The 22,539-nt window shown below is 37.7% G+C and overlaps 5 protein-coding genes across 7 annotated transcripts; 1 reads left to right on the forward strand and 4 right to left on the reverse strand.

The window, feature by feature from the left end:
* Positions 1 to 61: 61 nt before the first annotated feature.
* LOC17876262 (peptide-N(4)-(N-acetyl-beta-glucosaminyl)asparagine amidase) lies at positions 62 to 4,252 on the reverse strand. Its single transcript, XM_006282109.2, has 17 exons — positions 4,088 to 4,252; positions 3,962 to 4,015; positions 3,717 to 3,875; positions 3,529 to 3,627; positions 3,347 to 3,433; positions 3,133 to 3,215; positions 2,791 to 2,904; positions 2,495 to 2,549; positions 2,327 to 2,413; positions 2,189 to 2,244; positions 2,037 to 2,096; positions 1,865 to 1,952; positions 997 to 1,761; positions 850 to 910; positions 664 to 766; positions 452 to 586; positions 62 to 332 (listed from the first exon to the last, which is right to left on the reverse strand). Exons 1-17 carry the CDS (start codon positions 4,163 to 4,165, stop codon positions 248 to 250), a joined length of 2,169 nt encoding a protein of 722 aa, XP_006282171.1. The 5' UTR covers positions 4,166 to 4,252; the 3' UTR covers positions 62 to 247.
* Positions 4,253 to 9,385: 5,133 nt separating this feature from the next.
* On the reverse strand, positions 9,386 to 10,810 carry LOC111829004. The gene has a single exon (XM_023777605.1). The coding sequence runs from the start codon at positions 10,808 to 10,810 to the stop codon at positions 9,386 to 9,388; it is 1,425 nt and encodes a 474-aa protein (XP_023633373.1).
* Positions 10,811 to 13,544: 2,734 nt separating this feature from the next.
* On the reverse strand, positions 13,545 to 17,419 carry LOC17875689. Of its 3 annotated transcripts, none has more exons than XM_023786742.1 (11): positions 17,309 to 17,417; positions 17,064 to 17,115; positions 15,987 to 16,817; positions 15,787 to 15,916; positions 15,286 to 15,692; positions 15,100 to 15,180; positions 14,914 to 15,012; positions 14,514 to 14,681; positions 14,298 to 14,384; positions 14,080 to 14,151; positions 13,545 to 13,981 (listed from the first exon to the last, which is right to left on the reverse strand). In XM_023786742.1, the coding sequence occupies exons 3-11, from the start codon at positions 16,737 to 16,739 to the stop codon at positions 13,700 to 13,702; spliced, it is 2,079 nt and encodes a 692-aa protein (XP_023642510.1). In that variant the 5' UTR covers positions 16,740 to 16,817; positions 17,064 to 17,115; positions 17,309 to 17,417; the 3' UTR covers positions 13,545 to 13,699. The 3 variants fall into 3 exon arrangements, with proteins under 3 accessions (XP_023642510.1, XP_023642506.1, XP_023642514.1); XM_023786738.1 differs by having other exon boundaries at positions 15,987 to 16,820; XM_023786746.1 differs by having other exon boundaries at positions 14,514 to 14,675; positions 15,987 to 16,820; positions 17,064 to 17,419.
* A 1,294-nt stretch (positions 17,420 to 18,713) lies between these two features.
* Positions 18,714 to 19,310, forward strand: LOC17877332. The gene has a single exon (XM_006281178.2). It carries the CDS (start codon positions 18,729 to 18,731, stop codon positions 19,203 to 19,205), a length of 477 nt encoding a protein of 158 aa, XP_006281240.1. The 5' UTR covers positions 18,714 to 18,728; the 3' UTR covers positions 19,206 to 19,310.
* Positions 19,311 to 19,846: 536 nt separating this feature from the next.
* Positions 19,847 to 21,268, reverse strand: LOC17874916 (F-box protein At5g49610). Its single transcript, XM_006281766.2, has one exon. It carries the CDS (start codon positions 21,020 to 21,022, stop codon positions 19,946 to 19,948), a length of 1,077 nt encoding a protein of 358 aa, XP_006281828.1. The 5' UTR covers positions 21,023 to 21,268; the 3' UTR covers positions 19,847 to 19,945.
* Between the last annotated feature and the right edge of the window lie 1,271 nt (positions 21,269 to 22,539).

A 22,539-nucleotide genomic window follows, 5' to 3' on the forward strand; every position in this document is an offset into this window, starting at 1 on the left:
CTTGCGATTATAATAATTACTTGGATTTATAATTGATTCTGTTGTGGACAGCAAAACATACCAATTGGGTCTCATGAAGTTACCAGTTATATAAGTTATTACCATAACAATAGCTTTCACTTGTACATTAAAACAACAAAGGCCTATACCCTCAAGAATACATCAATTTGCAGAAAGTGATGACAAAACAAATTGATGTTTTTGGAATTATAATACACAAAAGTACATTTGGTGTGCATCTTTTGAATTACTGGTGGCTTCTGTACAGATCGATGCTCCCTAGTTGTAGTCTCGAGGTCGAATTCACGTCTCGAACACTTAGAAACCGGAACCTGCAACATACTATATATTAGATATGACCATAGAGGAAAAGAAAACTCAAATGCAACTCTTTCTTAATCAAACTCAATTCGAAATACATTTATGATTAGGTTTGTAAATTGTAATATACCTGAAGAGATTTGCTTGGAATCCATGAGTTGTTATTTTGTAGGATTTGCGTTGAAACCTCTCCTCAAATACCTGACAAGTTTGTTTGTCTAAAACACTCCATGTCGATCCACCATCGTTACTTCCTTCAAGAATCCTGGGAGAGGCAACAAACAGTGTTGATGCATCGATTGTGTATGTTTAGAACTTTGAATGATAGGAAAAAGACATTACCAATCTTTGGGGTCTCTCTCTGGGGCATCGTTAGCAGACATGAGCTCGTATGCTATGAGTTGGTGCATCTGGTTGTAGAGTGTTTTGTACACGATCCAACAGCCTATAAGAGGAGAGATTGTTTCTATCGCATCAGAACATGTACTAGGAAATATTAGATTTTTGAAACAGGTTTTGTTACATTACCTTTTGCACCATTTGGCTCTTCCCATTTGGACTCTTGGATCCCATCAAATGCTGCAGTTGCCTGAGGCATTGAGGCATGTTATTTAGGCATAACCACAATGAGTTTAATTAATGGTAAGAGGAGAGTTGTAGTAGTGTACAACTTACAATGCCAGCAGGAAGCTCTTCACCACTGGCGAGGACAGAACCAGAGCATACCCTGTTTTTTTTCACAAATGGAAAAGACAATGAATCTTTGTTCAAATTTTGGCATTTGCTGAGGTCAGTGACCAGTTCCCTTAAAGCGTCCAATGCAACTGGCAATGCTAAAGCAGTTTTTGTGGGATTCCCGTCCAAGCATATTATGACACTTTTACCGTCTGTGTCTTTCTCGCACTTTAAAGAAACAGCAAGAAGCAAACTGGCCAGTGCGGGAAGAAACTGCTTCAGAGACGAACTTGAGCTATCTAAATCTAAAGTCAAGCGAGCCTTCCTTGTTTTGTATGGCCCATTTTTCAGATCAAGTAGGACTTGCTTGATCATCTCAAGTACCTCAATTGCTCTTGCTACAGGTAAGCCGTCTTCAATTAACTGAGTCAGGATAGGCAGAAACGAGTCATAAATGTTGGTCACATGGTCATCAACGCATTTGCGAACTGGACACGAGGAGGAGCTAACAGAGGAATTTTCATCTGAACCAAACTCTGATCTCTGAATGCGCCATTCCCTGTCACCACTTTGCCTTCCGGGTAAAGAAACTGAGGCATCATCTGGGGAATGCAGATTTCTCTCGAGTTCTGCCTGCTCATTTCTGTCTCGGATTTCAAGATTAGATAAAGATTGGTGTATTAAGCTATTTCGCCGTTCCCTAGTCAGGGTCCGAAGAACATTTTGCAAAGATGATTCAGTTGTGAGAGTTCTTCTAGATAAAACCTAAAAGTGGAAAAGAACAGCAAGACCATGAGTGATGAATGGAAATCCTGTTCCAGATACTTAGACAAACAGAACATTCACTTTTTCATGTAGCATTTATTACCTCATGCCATTTTTTTGTATATCGCTTAGTAACATCACAAACCCCATCCTTGGAAATGGCAATAACATAATTCAGTTTTTTGTTCCATCTAGAAGGCAGAGATTTTGTGAGAATATGGCATTACATTATGGGGACTGTTCAACGTAGGACAAGAAAAAGCATGAAACCTTACCCTTTCTCATATAACATGGGTTTGTCATACACTCCTTCACAAGGGTCAAGATGGATCCATCTGCAGAACGACAAAGATGGCACAAATTGCTTCACAGTTGTAAGATCCTACAAAGGAAATCGATACACATTTGTTTGACACATGATGTTTACCTCTCCAAGGAGTGAGAGAAGCATTCAGTCCAGACATGATCTGTGAAGTCCAGTATCTGTAAATGAGTACAATTATTAGAAAAATAAAAGAAAATCCAAATTTTTTGCAGGAAGTGAAAATGTTAGTTAGCAGAATACCAAACGAGAATCATAGCCAAACGAGCGGCAGTATAGCGTAAAGCAGTTTGCCCACTCTCCGCAACGACCTCTCTTTGTTTCTACAAGCTGCACGAACAGGGAAGAAAATTAGAACCCGTCAATGAAGTCAAGAACATATATCTTCCAATGTACAAGCTGTTTAGTTACCTTTAGCGGATCGTTGTACCGAGGGAAACGAGTAATTGTTGGACACATGGTACAGCTGTATAGGTTGTAGTGAAATATTAAGTCAAAAGTTTAAAAACAGAAAATAGATAAATATACTGTAAGAATCAAATAATTCTTGCTCTCAATCCAATACACTCGATAAAATGCAAGTGATTAAGCTTATAAAGTCCTAAAATTCTCTCCTGTAAAGGGCTTGAGCTCAGAATATAATTGGTACACAAATCACATTCCCTGCACAAAAGAAACTATACAGAACTACATACTAGTTTACGTACCGATAGATTTCAACTCGATTTGCTCCATAAGCAAGCTCTGAGGTAAGTGGGTCTCCCATGCCCTGGCCTATCGTTTTGTTACCACAAAAGTCACAAGGAGGCTCATTGACCCATCTGCATTATCACCCAGTCAACAACTAAAAAAAGAAATTCTTTGAAACTTCTGTGTCAATATATATTCTTAAAACTCAATATGCTGCTTAAAGAGAACAAATAACAGTACAATCCAATGAAAAGATGATATGAACTCCCATCAAGGATCTCAATAATGTAACTTATAAACTAACTATTGAATTATTTGCATATCAATGTGAGAAGTCCTAAAAGACAAAGGAAAAAAACCTGAAGGTTCTTTTGAACCAGAAAAGTAGCTGAAGCAGGAAAGCATCGTCCATTTCATTTTTCGATGGCTCGAAATTCCCCTCCTAAATGTTTTTTAGAAGCTTGGATCAGTTAAAAATCTCGCATAAGAATCATAAAACTCAACCTCAAACCTTTAATCCTAAAGTTCTATCAAGCATAGTTCTATTGATGGGTGAATATAATAAACTCAAACCTTGGCCAAAGAAACCAATGCTTTCTCTTCGAGCTCATCCTTAGAAACAGTCTTCCGAGCAGCTTCTTGACGGACTGGATCTTCATACTGAAACACAACAAAACAAACATTACAATCATACATCAACACATAAAATCAATAACACAAAAACTTCAAATCATATAAAGAATCTAGTCTATAACCATGAGAACTTGGCTGACATAAGGCCTAACTCTCCCCTCGAATCCACCGCCATCTCGAGCAGCAACAAACTGCTGCAACATCATCGCATCTTCTTCTGCCTGTAAACCAAAATCAAAACAACATCAAATCAGTTCATAAAAATTCCCATGAAGTACACAAAAAGCGACAAGTAATAAAAAAAAAAAACCTGCAACATTCGAGCCAATTCTTCGTCTGATTTCACCATCTCCGCATCTGAAATCTCATTAGAACCTCCTCCACCAATTGAAACCAATCGAAGTCTTTCAGATATAGAAGCTAAATCAGACTCATCTGATACCAATCTATCACCATCTTCCACAACGATCTATTAACCAATTCGATAACAAACATCATCATCAAAGATTCCATTACAAAATCGCAGATGAAGATGAAGAAGAAGAAAAAAGTAACCTTTTGTTCTTCAGGAGGAACCAAAGTGAGGGAGAAAATTTGAAATCGCAAAACCTGTCAGATCAATGGCGGAATAGTAAATATGAGATAATCGAAGAAGAGAGTGGGAGAGAGAAGGGAAGAGACCTCAAGACCATCTTCAGTGTCGTAATCGACATCGAAGCTGGAGTCTTCGTGGCGTACGACAAATCTTCGAGCCACCATTTTTTATATCTCAGATTATGGAGAATGCCAAAATGATTTGATTATCTTCTTAAGTCTTATAAGTCTTTCTACGAAAGGGAAAGAGAGAAACAGAGTCTTCTTCACGAACAAGGCGAGAAGCTTATTACGGTTTTGTTCTTATTTCTAGGGGAACCATGATGAATTCGTACCGATTGGTTTGGTACGATTTGATTTCATGGTCTAAAGTCTAAAGTCTAAACTAATCAAATGGGTTTTGGCCTTTTGGTTCATCACTTCCTTGTTTGACCATTAGTAGATTCATTTTCCCCGTTGGCCGTTACACAAGTATTCAGATTTTAAAAAGAGAAAAAATGTCATGAAAATCATAAACTTTCAAATTTGCAATATTAAATCTGCAGATATTCGAATATAAACATTAAAAAATTAAAACCAGATCTATTTTTAAACTCTCTCGTATTTTTCAGAGAGATAAAGCCAGATCTATCTTTTTTTGTCTTCCGATTTGTAATCGAATTAGTTTTTTTGTTTGTTTATCTTCCGATCTTAAGTTAGCTTATCTTTGGTCGAATTAAATAATTTCCATACTTAACTTTGTTAAGTTTTGGATTTTGTGTTTCTCTTTCTACATGACTTGAGATTTGAATCCCGTTTGTTATTGACAAATTATGTTTGCTTTACAATCAGCTTGGCTCTTCTCTTCTGAAGGAGTAATATCTTCGTCAACCTACTTCACTAGTTGGTATGAAGTGGACCTTTGAAGGTCTAGAAGCGGAGCTTTCTTCGAAGAGTTTTTGAGTTGAGATAAAAGATTCAATAGAATCTATGGTTATAATTTTAAAGATGGAAGCAACAAAATTTTGTCACAAGCAGCGGTGAATATGTGGAAGGAGCAACCAGTGGTGGATCAAAAGTCCGGCGACGGTGTTGTGCCTGATCGTGGATATGGTCAGTGACGATCGTGTCAACTTTCCTTCTTCTCACGTGTGGACACGTGTGCATACGTGGCACTTTGATCTTTTTTTTTTTTAACGCTGAATGATTCAATATTATTAGAAAATGATTGTGCATAACAAAACCATAAGCCATAAGATGGAAACCAAAATCGTAAAGGAAAAGAAACCAAGAATTAAACTCCACGACGTTTGTCCCTTTCAATCCGGTCATGAAGCCACGACGGACCACCAAGCGCTAGATACGAAGTTAGTCGACCATCCCGTGTAACGCTGCAAGCAATCTCCCTAGCCAATAAATTAGCTTTCGGTGAAGAAAGGTGAAAAGAAACCTTCCGCATCACCCGTATTACTTGCCCGATCTTAGATAACGATGCCCGATATTTAGGCCAAGAAACTGGATTTGTGATAGCTTCCCAAGCTGCCTTACAGTCCAACCAAACTTCGCAAATGTCATAGTGCAGATCATGTAAACTAGATAAGCTCCATAGGACACATTTCAGCTCCGATGCAATACGATTATAACAAGGCCGAAAAGCATCTCTCGCATGAAGCAAAACATCTCCTTCATGATTACGCAAGACCCAAGCTCCACCACTAAAAGAAGATTCATTTATCCAAGATGAATGAATATTGCATTTGAGCATCCCATACGGCGGATGAATCCACAGTTTTCCGGTTGCCAAGAGTACTCGACCACCAGCCCGGAACTCATTCTCATGGTTTTCTTGTTGTTGACACCATTCCTCCATGTCTCTTAATGCCGTGACCAACACGATATGGGGGTTTATAGCTTGTTGTGAGAACACTAACCCGTTTCTAGCTTTCCAAATCTCCCAAAGTAGCCATGGTATCGCTGCTCGCATATGCGAGGCTATCTCTGTTTTCTCCATTAACGAAAGCATGTACTCCATATTCTCTGGAACCGACATTGAAAAACCTTGTGTAGGTATAGGTAGACCACTCACACCCCAAACCTGAAAAGCATAGAGACACTTAAAGAGAACGTGAGATATAGTCTCCTCATCCCTCGTGCAAACTTTACACAGAGTGTTTACACCAATTCCGTGTCTCCTCAAACACTCTCCAACCGCTACAGCACCTGAGAGGACTCGCCACAGGAACAATTTTATTTTTGGGGCTGTTCGCAAAGCCCACACTTTTTCTTTGAGGCGGTTCAGCTGTTGCTTGTCTTGCGAGACTGATTCTAGCAGGTCTCCCGAGTGAGAAAGTAACCAATAGCCACTTTTAACAGCGTAACTACCATTTGATGTGTACGCCCAAACTACACTGTCACTCAAATCAACTTTCGGTGGAAATGAACATATGCTTATGATATCACAAGGTAGAAAGAGCTCATTTAAGAGGTGGAGATCCCATTCACCCTGTGGTGTTATCAGCGCTGCAACTTTCATATTGATATCCATTCTCGATTCTTTGTTGAACGGTCGCCTTGGTTTGTCATCATAAACCCATTTATCCAGCCAGACCGATGTAGAGACTCCATTACCAATGGACTTCATTAGACCCTTTTCCAACAATTCTCTTCCAAACATGATGCTACGCCAAGCATAGGACGGTCTATAGCCCAGTTTAGCTTCAAGAAAACCTTTATCTGCAAAATATTTGGCCTTATACACTCTTGACAACAGTGAATCCGGATAGTGAAGCAAACGCCAAGCTTGTTTAGCCAATAGTGCTTGATTAAACTGTCCAATGTCCCGGAAGCCAAGGCTTCCTCGTTTTTTAGATTGACATAGCTTCTCCCACGAGACCCAATGCATCTTATGCTTGTCCTCAGTTGCATTCCACCAAAAGCTTGACATAGCACTATTGATTTTCTGACATTGGTGTTTAGTTCACCTAAAACAGGACATTGCATATACCGGGAGAGACATAGCGACAGATTTTAACAACACCTCTTTACCTCCTAAAGAAAGGGTCTTCTCATACCAACCACTGAGTCTAGCCTTCAGACGCTCAGTGATGTAACTTAGTATCTCTGTTTTTGAACCACTGAAACATTCGGGTAGCCCCAAGTATTTTCCAGCCCCACCTTCTTGAAAAATACCAGAAAAGCAGCTAATTAACCGTTTCATAATTGGATCAATCTTCTGCCCAAAACTTATTGATGATTTCTGAAAATTTATTTCTTGTCCCGAAGCTCTCCCATAAAGCTGTAAACACTAAAGAAACTCCGAACATTCTGACAACGTAGCACGGCAAAGAAATAAACTGTCGTCCGCAAAGAGAAGATGTTGTACCGAAGGGCAATCATTAGATAACCTCATCCCCGTTAGACGACCCGTAACTTCAGCTCGATTCATGATGTGAACTAATGCCTCAGCGCACAAAATAAAAAGAAATGGCGATAGTGGGTCACCTTGACGAATGCCTCTTTCAGGTTTGAAAAAACCGTAAGAGCAGCCGTTAATTAAAACGGAAAAGGAAACAGATCGCACGCAGCTCATTACCCATTTCACCCAAATAATGTTAAATCCTAGCCGTATTAATAGCTCTTCGAGAAAGTCCCATTCAACTCGGTCATATGCTTTCGACATATCCGTCTTAATGGCCATGAAGTCTTCATTACATTTTGGATTCGTCTTTAGCGCATGCACCATTTCATGAGCCAAAAGAATATTGTCCGAAATTAACCTCCCGGATACAAAAGCTCCTTGTGTATTCGATACAATCTCTGGTAAATAGACCTTCAATCTATTACAAAGAACCTTTGAAACGATTTTATACACCACAGAACATAGACTGATTGGACGAAGATCAGTCATATGAGAGGGGTTAGGCTTCTTCGGGAGTAAGCATAACTGTGTAAAGTTCCATTCCGAGGGTAGATTGCCGGATTGAAAAAATTGCTGCACTTCCTCAATGACTTGAGGTCCAATGATGTCCCAATATTTATGATAGAAATGCCCCGACATACCATCCGCCCCTGGAGTACTCTCGCCTTTGATACTTAATGCAGCAAGCCTTATCTCTTCCCCCAAAACTGGTTTTATAAGTTCCAAATTCATCTGTTGAGTAACACGCGGGATCATTCCTTCTAAAGCTTCTGGAACTGATGACGGTTGAGAGCTAGAAAATAAGTTCCGGAAATATTCCACAGCTACCTCTCCTTTTGAAGCTTCAGAGAAGTGTTCGATTCCATTCGCATCAAAAAGTGATAAAACTCTGTTCTGAACTCGTCTCTGTTGAACACTACCATGGAAGAATTTGGTATTGCAATCACCCTCTCTTAACCAGCGTTCCTTGCTTTGTTGCTTCCAAAACAACTCCTCCTCTTGGTAAGCTTTAGATAACTCCCAACGTAACTTCTTTAAGACAGAAAAATCCGGTTGCAGTTTTGAACTTTCAATCTCCATTGCATCCCGAAGCTCTGTTAAACGTGTTTTAGAGTTTTGGTTTGTTTCCTTCTTCCATGTAGAAATCGATCTTCTACAATTAGCAATCCTTTGCATTAATGATGTTTGACCAACAGCATTTCCTCTAGACCAACCATCACGAATCACCTCTCCAAAACCGGTTTTGGAGATCCAGCGTTTGTTAAAAAGAAAACGTCCACGGCGAGACATATTCTCATTTACAAACCGGGTTAGTAGTGGTCTATGATCAGAGCCTATACGCTCCAAATACTCTGTTTGTGCTCGTGGAAATAGTTGAAACCAAGCCTCATTCCCTAAAGCCCTATCCAAGCGGCATTGTATCCATAACTTGTTGCGTTCTCCAGCCCATGAGAATTTATTACCAATGCTTGGGACCTCCCGTAGACGGCAATCATTTATCATGTTCCTAAACGGAAAGAAAGATGATTCCGCCCGTGACGGCCCACCAAGCTTTTCAGAGTTATTTATAATCTCATTTAAATCACCAAGTACTAACCATGGATCATCTCTGGAAACTCCAATGTCAATTAATGTATTCCAAACAGCTTGACGTAAATGTGGAACCGGGTCTCCATACACGCATGATATAAAGAAACAAAGAGATCCAAGCTTGACTTTTACATCAATAATTCTTGTACTTGTACTTAAAACTTCAACTTCATAAGATGTCTTCCAAAATAATGCAAGTCCTCCACTCAACCCCACTGGATCAACAATGTGAGATTTATCATAACCAAGAGAACGTTGCAGATTTCTTACCACACTACTAGAGTTTTTAGTCTCCAGGAGGAACAAAAAATCCGGGAAATGTTGACGTCTCATTTCCCTCAAAATAGGAATTGTCAAGTTGCCCCCCAAACCTTGACAATTCCAACTCATGAAGCTCATTAATGTTGCAGCGGTTCCTCAACCGGAACCACCGCACTGTCATTTTGTTTTGCAACTTTAGCTATCCACACATTCTCATGAGTAGCCTTTCTCTTGTAAGTACCTTCTTTCATACTCTCTTCAGCATGTACTGCTTGCTTTGGGCCACCACCAGGTTTTAGGGCCTGAGCTTTCCTCTTCCATTGGCTAGGTCGTCTCCGCTGTTTCCCTCTAGAGGGCTTGATTCCGGATGAACCGGCCGAGAAACTGGCCTTGAAACCCGTAGAATCAAGCTCCTGTTGCGAAGCTGTTGCATAAGTAGCCGACCTGGATTGCAACGGTTGCGAAAGCCGCGTCATTGCCTTTCCTTGAGCTACAGCCGAGACAACGTGTTCACCTCCACCATCAGTACTCGTCCCTATTCCTTCAAAGTCAAACACTAACCCCTTTCCTTGGTCGACATCCGTTGTGAATTTTGTAGGAGCTTCCAACCTTAGAAATGTTTTTTGTCCTTGTAAATCCCCTTCTAGATCCCACACTGATTTTCGTACCCTAGCAATGTGAATCTTCTTCACTTCCGGATCTGCGACTGATAGATATTGTCGCATCTCGTCAAGAACTTCTTTAGCAATTTTTGGTTTACCAGTAGCAAAGTCGATCCCTACATCATCATTGGTTAGAACTCCAAACAACGGATCATCTTTACTGATCTGAGGGATGAGTCGCGATGGAATGACAGTAGAAGATTTAACCCCACCCGTAGCAATCACTTGCCGGTTTAAGGGGTTAAATGGACAGCGCTCTTTATCATGTGTGATACGTTGACATTGGTAGCACCGTCGCCTAATCCTCTCATACTCAATGTTGATGGTCACCGTTTCACCCGTTGGAGTTTGAAGTATCCTGTTATTCCTTAATGGTCGACTTACATCCAGTAAAACCCTAGCTCTCACGTAACCCTTACTTAGAGGTTTCAAAGGGTCGAAAGCCACATCAGTAACTGTTCCAATATGCTCGGCAATCTCTTGTATTGTATCTTTTGTCATGTGGTTCACCGGGATATTTCTTAAGCGAATCCAAACCGGTAACACTTTAAGATAATCTGCTGGTGGCTTTTCCACCCATCTCTCCAAAGTCATGCTCCAATCATTAAACGTCCAAGCTCCAGCTTCCAGAATTGTGAGCATCTCTCTCTCCGAATCAAAGATGAACTGGAACCTATCATTCGGAAGTGCAATACCCCTTGCCCTGTTATACACCCGCCAAATCCGAGGCATCTCATGAATCACACTCGACATCTTCTGGTTTTCCGGGCACAGAAGACGGCCGATGATACTTTGTTCATTCCGTTCACACGAACTGAACTGTGGTAAGTTTCTCAACACAATCGGTTCCTCTTCATCCAAAGACATCTCCTTCAAAGCTTTGTCAAGCGCAAACTCCATACTCAAACTCTCCCAAGTCTTCTTACACCAAAACAAACCCGACGACTGGCTGAAACGAACTTCAAACACTCCGGCGTAACAAGATCGTGGCACTTTGATCTTTTATCCTTATCTTAATTAGGTAGGATAAATAGGGTTATATTCAATTGAAGTTGTAAACGTTGAAGGAATTTGGGCTTTTGTTTCACTATCTGTAATACCCATTTGGGTTTTTCATTTTAATAAAAAATGAAATGGCCGACCAAAAAAAAAACATTAAAAAATTCATAGATGCTTTGCAAATTTCAATTTTTTTTCATTTTTTTTTCAAAGATTTCATAGATTTTGGTACATACTAATTCATTTTGGTACATACTAATTCATTTGTTTGTCAATTTTAGTGTTGACTCAAAACACACATGTTTAATTTTATTAAAAACTTTCTTTAATATATATATATATATATATATTTATCATCTTATCCAATTTTAGTAAATTAATGCAAATAAATAAAAGTACAATATATTTCCTAATTAGGATTTTAATATTGTTATGAAAGTTACAGGCAAAATCTTGAAGATATAATTTTTGTGTTGTTGTTGCAAGTTCTATTTTATTAATCCTTTTAATGGGTAGTACAAGATGGGCTAAGGCCCAGTGGCTTACAAGGAAAAACATACGAAACTATTAGCTAAAGATGTGGATCGGAGCCTGGTTTGACTACCAGAAGCATCGATTCCCGTCTAGGAATTTTGGCGTTAGCAAAAGGCACTGTTTTGCTTCCCCTACGGCGGCTCCAGTTTTTCAGTTGGAGCTAAGGGCATCCTCAATGCAAGCATCTTAAGGGGTATATTTTCCTAAGATTTGTGAAGAGAATACTTTATATAAGATTCTCTCTTTGCAAATCTTAGGGTAATATACCCCTTGAAATGCTTGCATTGAGGATGGTCTAACATATCCGAACCGAAAACCCTATTACCACCGTCGGATCTTACTTGCAGCACCCTTTCCGAGCTGGACCAAATCGAAGACAAGCAGAGCCCACCACCATCTTGTCTCGACCTAGCAACAAGAGGCCTCGACTCTATCCCCTCACCTCCTACGCCAGCAGACCGAACAGTTTTTCTAGCCAGCACATGCTTCAATCCAGGCGAATCGAACAAGACCATAATCGCTATCAAATTCCGAGCCAGCCAACACAGATCTAAATAGACCCAGTCGTTAATCTTTCCAACACAGGTGTAAAGCCTCCTATCCGCCTTTCGACTTTTGCCACTCTCCGCAATTCTGAAACTGATAGCGTGAGTTAAGCCACCTTAACCTAACCACTGAATTTTCAACAGCGGCAAAACGGCAAGGCGGCTCTTAGCACCAGTCTCGACTATGGAGAGCATCTAGGGTAAATCTACCACTCCACTACACAACTGGAGAAACAAGGCCAACACCCACCGCCGGACCAAAAAACTCATCTTGTGGACAATGAAGAGCAGAGAACTTGAAAAGGGGGGAGGGAGGGAGGGAGAGGGCAGAACTCACCGGAGGAAACCAAACCAGAGAAGACACTCCACCTCTCCCTCAGATCTACAAAGGGCGGCTAGGGTTTTATAAGAAAGAAGAGTGTTTTTTTTTCCTGCCGCTCAAAGGCCTTCTTTCATCTTTTTCCATTGGTCAAACTTTTGAAGATATTTTTCCTAAGTGCAACATGAGGATAAATTTTAAATATCCATAATCTATATATATAAAGTTAGCTTTTTCTCTCTTCTCATGATGCCACCTAAGCATCCACCTAAGCCACATTTTTTTTACATTAAAATAAATTTAAAACATTCATTTAGTGCATATTTATGCTACTTATTTAACTAACATAAAATTTATATAAATAAAAATAATTTATGTAAATAAATAAAATGTTAAATAAGAAATACTTTCATTTTTTATTAGTTAGTGGTAATAATATAATTCAACTTTCATTTTAAATTGATCATAGTTTAAAATTTTAAATGTGTTACTGAGTTTAAGAATGTAAGTAAATTTAAAATTTGTGGTAGAATAAAAACAAAATTTATGTAATTGTATATATAAAATTTTAAAGGGGAAAATAAAATTGAAAGTGAAATATTAGTTTATAACATGATAAAAAAGAAAATGCTTTTAATCCAAATTTAAATACTGAAAGATAATAATTCAAGAGAAAATAACTATAAATATGTTATAAAAATCAATTAAAAATAAATAAAATATCACAATATGAATAAAAAGAATTAACAAAAAAATTATAAACTTCCCGCGCGCAGCGCGGGTCAACTGCTAGTTATATATAAACTATAATGAACGATGATTATATGTAATGACCGATAGATTCTTTTCACAACAACTAATTTTGATTGATTAAATTCCAAATAAAAGTAATTAATTGTAAATATACCGAGTTAATAAAATTAGCTATATCTTTATATTATTCAACAAAGCTAAAAAAAATAGTTTTAAATTTTATATTTTATCAAATATTATATTTTAGTAAATTATATAAAACATGAAAAACATAATCGTGCAATGTATCGCGGGTTAACAATCAAAATAAATATCTAAGCTGTGTTTTTTAAAAAGTAATTATCCTGCGGTGTACCGCGGATTAAAACCTAGTATATAATATAGAGAGGTAATGAGAGTAACAAACTTTTGTTTTCAAGTTTATTCAAAAGTTTGTTTGGGGATTTTGATTTTGAGTTTTTTTTCCGTTGAACAAAAACGAAACTGAAGAAATCTATCAGAAAGGCTTCTTTTCGAGAGCTGTTTGCTCTGTATGAATCAAAGTTATCAGAAAGTCAAAGTTTAATATCTTAATAACGAAAAGGTACAAAACTTTTCACCATGTTAATATAGTCGAACACACTACTAGCACAGCGTTTCTCACCATTGCTTCTTTCCCTTTTTCTTGCTGCTACTACTACTAGTGCTTGTGGCAGTTGCTGAAGACGGGCTTTCGCTTGCATTATCAAACATACCAGCTTGCACGGCGTTCTGCAACCACTCGTAGAACTCATCCTCTGTCATTGTTTCATCCGGGTTTGTGTTTGGCATTCTCTGGTTTCCTCTTTGCCCTGAAGAACCACTTGTACCTCGTTTTGAAGCTGTCGCGTTCATGTTCACATGGAAGCTCGGCTTGTGGGTGTTTGCTGGACATCTCATTCCCTTCCAACAATCCAAAAGAAACATTTAATCCTTCCAACAAACCAAAACCAAGCAATCTTTTATGAAAATACCAAAATCAAGCAACTGGTTCTTAGTACCTGACATATATACCACTGAGAAGCTTCATATATTTTGCTGTCTGCACAAACGTAAGCACGCGGCATATCAACCTGCGTTACAACAACAAACCCTTTCACATGACTATGAGAAACATATCAACCAAGCCGTCTGATTGTACAAATTGTCTTCTTGAGGATCAACCATCTATATACATTATGTCCCCATGAAATGAATTTTTTTGAGTATAAAACTATACCTTTTGAAATAGTCCGAACATTATGTGCTGAGCAGATTGCTCAACCCAACCATCTCCATCTTTTGCTTGATGGAATTCCTTGCAATCCTAGAGATAGAAAAGCCGAGCTCGCGTAAGTTGGTTAAGTACTATGGATTATACTTCCTCTCAAGAAGTTTCATCATTGGTTTAACATAGAGGATCTTAACAATGTGGATGGAAAGAGTTGGAAGAAACCTGGCACCATCTTGCTGTAGATTTTGATTTTTTTGTAAGAAACCAGGCATGGAGATTGCCACATTTTTTACATGCTATTTGTCTACACTCTCTAAATGCTTCCTCTCCTTCACCTTCTGAGCTTCCAAAACCCGAGCCAGAGAAACCGTGCCCTCGACTTTCCTGGTTCTTAGTGATGAATTACGTTAGCAGCTTAAAATGAAGACAAATATCCCGGCAGAGGGCACAAAAGAAAATTTATTGAGGAATTAAGCAAAGAGAGAAACATGCTTCCGTGTTTACAACATTGCCATATAGAGCTAAGCCAAAAGAAAATATATGAAGGAAGGAAAGAACTGACACTGAGCAACAAAGATGTATTTCAGAGGATGAAATAACAGCCTGAAAACTACAAACATACCTTTTGAGAAGAATTCTTAAACCTTCGAAAGTAGTTCATTAGTTCTTCCCTCTTTAAGTCATCATCATAAGATTTTTGCTTTACAGAATCAAGTAATACCTAAAGGCCAGCTAGGGAAATCAGAGATGCGGATCCTTGATGCAGTGACTACAAATTGATGAAATGTAAAAGAAAAAAAAAGGTTACCTCATATGCATTCTGAAGTTTCTTAAAAGCTTCAGCTGCTCTCTCATTCCCCATATTTTTATCAGGATGGACCAGCATCGCCTATTAAATCATTCACAATGCTTATAAACTCCTCATACGTTTTTGTTGCTTTAAAGTATCCAGCAAATATTCATTTCAAAGAGAGAAATAAACAAACAGCATTACCTTTTTCTTATATTCTCGTTTGAGATAGGTTGTGTCAATATTCCCATATCGAGCTAAGCCCAAAGCTGAGTAGTGGTCCGCACAACTCAGCAACCGAGAAACTTCATCTTCAGATGTTAACTCAGAGTCTGTTCCGCTAGTTGACGCGACTCCTGGGCCACGATCTCCCGGAAAGCCAGGGCGGTTTTCAAAAGATGAATCATTTACGGGCTCGGTAGGTCCACCAGCGGTGCTCTGCTGATTTAATTTATTCTTGAAGAAATATATGAGAGCATCGGTTGAGATGAAAGCAAGATTAAAAGCCAAAAGAAGACCTAGCCATCCAACATAACTCCATGCACTATAGACTGAATACACTGTGATGATAAACAGTGCAATACGCTCGTGCTTCATCATGAATGCCAGACCTTTACATCAAGGAACATTGCACAGTTTATTAGCTTAATAATGCAAGAAAGAATGGTCGTCCAAAAGCTACCATAGAGATAGGAAGGAATTTACCTCCGAAAAAGAGGAAGAGCAGTGTCGTCCAAAAGCTACCATAGAGCCATAGTAAAACCAAACCAGAAATGGCAAGGGTAGCAGAGGCAACAACAAATCCAATGAACAACGCCACCAGAAAAGTTGCAACCTGTATTTCTCAAATATTTTACATATGATTAAAGAGTAAACATATAAGAAATCATAGTTGAGATTCTTACTGAAATCAGTATAAATTTGGTCATGCCGATCATTGAAAACGCTGAAAAGAGACCACACCACATGACAGAGAAAAAGGATCCTGTTCCCATCCGAACGAAAGAATCAAAACCCCGGATTGCACAGTCCAACCAAAGCAGAGATAGAAGAAGAACTATGCTGCCAAAATGCATAAGCCACCTGAAAACAACCGGGAGTACTTGCCGGATTTTTGTTATAACAAGATCACGGGCTTTATATACTCGTGATTTGACAGAATCAATCAAAGGCCTGTGTCTTTCCATACACTTAGTCAATTCCCTTGATACAGTAGCAGTGGATATCCTCATTTTCCTGAGTACTGCATTGTATGCTAGCTCAATATTCTCTGACGGGCTGTTTGTGCTCAAGATATCCAGCAAACTTCTCATAACACTGTCGATGTGTTCACGCCCAAAGGGAATATATCTCGTTTCCTCAGTGGTAAACCCTGATTCATTCCGAGGTCTCTCTCCAACTAAATCGTTCTCCGAAGCAACAGACTGATCTATATCCTTGAGGGAAGCAGCCGCTTTTACAGCATCCAAATCTTTTTCGAAAGCATCAGAAGGACTACTTCTTGCCTGCTTATCATCCGGGCAATTATCTTTAAGAACGCTCTCAGCCTCACTAGTTTTCCCTTGCCCCTTTGTAGACAGCAAAGAATCAGAAGCTTTCTTTCTTTGCTTCGTTTGATTATCCATTCCATTCTTCTGATGACTACCTTTACGAGCCATTACCAATTTCAAACCAAACGTCTGTAACCACCACAATCAACTTCTACCACTCAAAGCAACTTTCTCTAACATCCCCTGCTACTGGAGAAGAAGAACTAACCCATATAAGTAACTCAGAGTATCCCAAACACAAACAAGAAAGTGATCAAATCGATGATGCAACAAAACAAAGTTCAAACCTTTGAATCAAAAGACGAAATTGAACAAGATTTTATAGTAATTGAGATCAAACCCATTAGTAAAAGCTTTTGAATTTCATAGTTTTCTTGAGGAAATTAACCGAAAACACATGCCCTGAAATCGAATTGCACAGAAGAGGAGTACCTGAAACTGAGATTCCAAACGAGTGGTGTAGCGAAGGGCATAAGGAGATTCCCTGAGAGGAGAGAAAAGTCAATGGTCGAAGAAGAAGAAGAAGAAGCCCCAACAACAAGTGTGCCCTAAAGGCTAAAAGGATCAAATTTTGTTTGGGTGCTCTCGAAATCGATGAAACCAAAATTGGGATTTATGTGTGGGTTTGGTGTGAGTTGATTGAATTAAGAGAAAGAGTAAGGAAGAAAGAAACAAACTTTCAAATTTTTGCCGAATGATTTGGAGAAGAAACGATCAGAGAAACGGAGAGGTTTAGACCGGCGGTGTCACTGTTTTAAGATGAGCTGTTGAATGATAGTATTCAGTTTTTTTTTTTTTTGGTCTATACATTGGAAAAAATATATTTCAAAGGTCAAAATCATTTTAAGTTAATGAAATCACTTGCTATGAAATTACATGGAATGAAATTTAGTGTTAAATTACATTCTATAGATAGCGTTGACTATTATTTTACATATTTTTTAATAACAAAATATCTTCGTTGATATGGGTTTCAGCGACCTAAAACTCGTTAACTAAATTTGTTAACGGATCCAAAATCAAATGTGGTAATGGGCTGAAAGATTGAAGTTATGGCCAGCCGCCAATAATTGGATGCGAGAAGAACGTCACATGTCTCAGTGGCGATGAAATTTCGTCAAACTAGTAAGAAAAACAAGGAAACTTAGGTTTCTGCCGGAAATAGCTAAGGAGAACGACGAAAATGAGCAATATATATACGCGAACTTCGAATATGTAGAGTGTATTGATACCTAGAGATTGACATCAATTTAAACCAGCAGAGTCTTATTTGTAACTATATTTGATGTCAAAATAATCTGTTTCATTTCTTATTCTTTGCATAATTTTGATCAACTCTGAAAGCCTAACCCAAATTCCCCTAAATCCTCATTACTTTGGTTCAATTTAGAATAATAGTTTCTGGCACCAGCATTTATCAAAGCTATCATTTGTTGTTTAATATAAGTGAGCTAATTATATGGTTATCCTAGCATTGCATCATAATATGACTAGTAGGTTGATTTGATTGTTTGGAATTTGGATTATTGAATTTTGCCCCGTCTATAATTTAATAGCTTTAGTTTTCAAATGAATGTCTTTTACCTAATTTTTATTTGCAATATTTTCTAGCATTTTTAATATATTTTTTGGATTTCTTTATTTAATTCAGTTTTAAGCTTTAGTTTTATTTTTGTTTTTGGGTAATCCGGTTTCGTATTCTTAAAATATTGTGGATGGTAATGTACGTCAATTCTAATCCAATTTGTTCTATAACTTACTTGGGAGAAAAAAACAAAATATATCATAATGAATATCTTAGCATTGTAACTCACTTACGTGCAATTAAGAAAAACAAACTAGTCTTGACTCTTGACACACAAAAAAAGGATATACTTTTGGAGTTTGGGTATGGTATTACATATATAAATAAATATATATAGCTAAGAGAAAAAAAAAGGAGTTTCAATTTGCAAAGAAAAAGACATTGAGGGATCTACTCAAACTTGCACATATGTATAAAACACATATTAAAAGGTTAAAAAGACAACTTCAAAAACCTAATTGCCTCAAAAACATTCTTAACTACTCTTGTCCAAACACAAAAGAGAGATTTCAATGGTGACAGAAGCCATGAAAGCCAAGGCAGAGGTGTACCATGGAGACAAGACATGCAGAGAGAAGTTCGGTTCGCTTCTATCCGAAATCGGTGTACCAAACTGGCTCCTTAGTAACAAGGAGATCGAGGAATGTGGTTACGTGAAGGACACGGGTTTCGTGTGGCTAAAGCACAAGAACAAGAAGAAGAATAAAGAAGATCAGAAGAAAAGGAGATATGATGATGATGGTCAAGACTTGTTTAGATTCGATAACGTTGTTGTATGTTTCGAAGATGAAGTCACTGCGTTTTTGGAGCCGAACAAAATCAAGAAACTCACTGGGGTTAAGGCTAAAGATTTCGTGGTCTGGATCTCGCTCGGTGAGATTCATGTGAACCGGTCTACTAGTTTGATTACGTTTAAGACACAGGTCGGTTTATTGTCTAAGTCATTGCCTTTGTCGGTGTTTGAAGACGTTCATGGTCATGATGCATGATGCATGATGCATGATCTTAATGAGAAGCCAACAAAGGTTCAACAAAAATTCAACAAGATTAAAAAGAAAAACATAAGAAATCAACTGCATATTAATTCTTTAATGTTATCCTTAATATATATATTTTTTAATCGAATTCATCTATTAATCGCAATTTGATTACTCCATCCGTTTTCTAATAGATGATCTTTTGATTTTTTTCATAAATCTATGCAAAATTAATTATATTTTTATTGATGATAATAATTTATATTATACAGATTGTTTTTCTATTCGCTGAAATGTGTTTATGTATATTAAATGATATTATTTAAAAACAAACAAAAATTGTATTATTTTTTAGCTAGTTTCAAATCTCATTGACTAAACCAATAGACAGAACAATATAAAAGATGTATATAAGAGAAAATAAATTAATTTGGTTTGAATTTAGTTTAGAGGAATTCCTCAAAATACCATCATTTTGGTTTTTTTTCCAAAAATACCACTAAAATCAAATTATTGTTTAATGGTATGAAATTTTCAATCTTTGGTTTGGGTTGATTATTTGCAATTTAGGGTATAGTATTTAGGGGGTAGGGTTTAATGTTTAGAATTTAGAATTTAAATAAACCATAGATAAATTAGAACCAAATAACAAATATAAGCAAACTTTCATAAGCAAATTAATTTGGTTTGATCCAAGAGCTGAAAATAAATAGAAAAAAAATATGTAGAGAAAAGGCAACAACATGAACATCTTAATTACAAGGTACAATGGTGCTGCGAAAGGAGTGAGCTGAGAACCACAAAGGCAAAGAAGAGCTTCCTTTTAAAGAAAACATCTCTTTCCACAACTTACTTCGCCTTTGATACACCAAAACCTGTTTATGAGTAGCCAAGAAAACATACTCACCGGTCTGACATATAGGGAAGATTCCAGGTACCAATCCTTTAATACACCTCAAACTTATGTTATCAACAACACTCCAAGTTTCAGTCTCGTACTCTATCATCTTCCAGATCTTCATCCACCCATCTGATAGTTGAATCACCGACAAAAACCCATCGGATTCCAAGAGATACACCCGGTTACCACCATTCCCGCATCTTATCTCATCAGGTAACGAAATCTTTCTCCACACATCATGTTCAATATCAAGTACAAGTATATAACACAAACCACTCATCAACCAATGAAGCATCCCATTAACAAACACCACTTGGTTCTTGCTCATGTGTGTGAAACTACACTCTTCTATCGCCGAAACAAACTTCCTCCATTTGTTGGTCTCAGAATCAAACACCAAGCAAATGAAACTACCATCAGGTCTCTGACCAAAAAACCTATGGTAACCAGCCAATACCACATTAAACTTATTCCTATTCAAATCACAAGCCAAGCCAACAAGAGTCGCCTCGCCATCAGGATAAAACCGAGTAACAGGTCTTTCTCGACTCCTAGGCAATTTCCTATACTCTCTAGTCAAAGGATTACAAACATAGTAAACACCCTTTTCAGGGATGCTGGAACAACACAACAAACCATTACAAGAAACCCTAATCCTCACCCTATCTCTAAGAAAACCCAATGATAACTCAGAAACACCTCTCAGATTATCAACACAGATCAAACTAGACGAATCTGAGACTTCAGCCACAAGCAATTGATCTTTCACAGACACTTGATTGAACAAGGTAGTAAAGTACTTGTCAGAGGTTAATCTGTACCAAGATTTGCAAACGGATTTGAACCTAAAGAGAGATTTCACAGGTAACCTCGCCAGAATCTGAAGAATAACCTCATCGGGAAAGAGAGCACCTTTTTGATTATCCATTTCACCGATCAACTCAAAATTACACAAAGAGACAGAGGAATCTACCTAAAATGGTCAAAGACTAAAACTTTCTCATCTTACCGCATCAAATCTTCAGTCTTTCGATTACCCATCAATGGAAGCAATGAAATTTAGATGAGATTTGACCCAAAAGAAAGAAGAAATGACCATTTCAGAGATCACTGAGGAAAAATTGGCGAAACAGGTGAGTTTTTAGAATCGCTTGAGCGTTGAACAAGTTTTAGTGATGGGGAAGAAGCGCGTGTTTCTGACTAAGCCATTAAACAATGACCAGATGCTTCATCCTTTACCCCTTTGCTTAATCTAGGCCCAAGGCCCATTAAATATCCTTTACCCCGTTTGGAAAACAAGGTCACTTCCACTTCTTCATCAAAATCGTGTTTCAATTTTCTTTATTTGTTTCAATGGTTGGATTTGAATGGTTATAAATCTTATAAACTCTTATGATATAATACATGATTTGTTGATGTTTAACAAAAAAGCTGAACTCGATCCGAAAAGTGCGATCTGAATCCAAACCTGAAATGTGAAATCTACGAATACCGAATGTGTTCTATATTTCTAAACCGGAAATATCATAACCCGAATGAATACCCAAACGCCCAAACCTGATAAATTTGGTATGTTTATTATGCACATGTGTGTGTTCAAAATTACTTGTTCTTCAATAAGTACCAATAATAACCTAGGATTCTTTCATTTAGTCTTTCCATCCACTAAGGATATTTTGAGGTCTTGCTTCTTCTTGGACCAACCTTAAACTAAACTCTTTTATATGTACCTCTTTAAGTATACATAAAATGTCTACCATGACATAACCATGCAAATTGATATGCATGTGTGTATAATTGAAGATGAATTATTAAAGGTTGTGAAAAGTGTAATTGAGGAGAAGTTTTTGTCGGAACTCGGTGACTTTGTCTCAATGATTTGTGTCTTTGGTCACATCAGTTTCCATATCTTCCTCAGGCAACTTAAGTTTCCTTCATTTGTTTCTTCAAATTTTTCCTCCATTTTCCTTCTTCCATGTTATTGATTGGTCATAATTTTCTTCACGTCCTTTCTATCTTTCCCGATGTTTTCAAATGGAGTCTTTTTGTTCGCTAGCTAATACCTTAATTAATTGACATCTAAAAAAACATTACGATAACTTTGTATTAATTGGTACGTACGTCTATGTACGAGTTTTCACGATCTTGTAGTTTAATTTGTTTCTAACAAATTCAATGTGTGTGTAGGCCGTATGCGTAGCCTCTTGGACTATATGAACTTCGGCTCGAATGCTTTATCCAATATGAGTTTACATGAAACCTAAGACTCAATGAGCTAGTTCGCTTACCCCTTCATATTAGAGTAAAACAAATAATAGAAAACTCTACGTAATTAAAGTACGACCCATATATATTGGAGGGTATGAGTATAGGTGTAAGTTTTCTCGAAAGTATTAAATATGTGAATCATAAATATTAAAACATAAAATAAAAGTATACGTCAAA

This window comes from Capsella rubella, unplaced genomic scaffold (genome assembly GCF_000375325.1).
Source record: "Capsella rubella cultivar Monte Gargano unplaced genomic scaffold, Caprub1_0 scaffold_8, whole genome shotgun sequence".
NCBI lineage: Eukaryota > Viridiplantae > Streptophyta > Magnoliopsida > Brassicales > Brassicaceae > Capsella > Capsella rubella.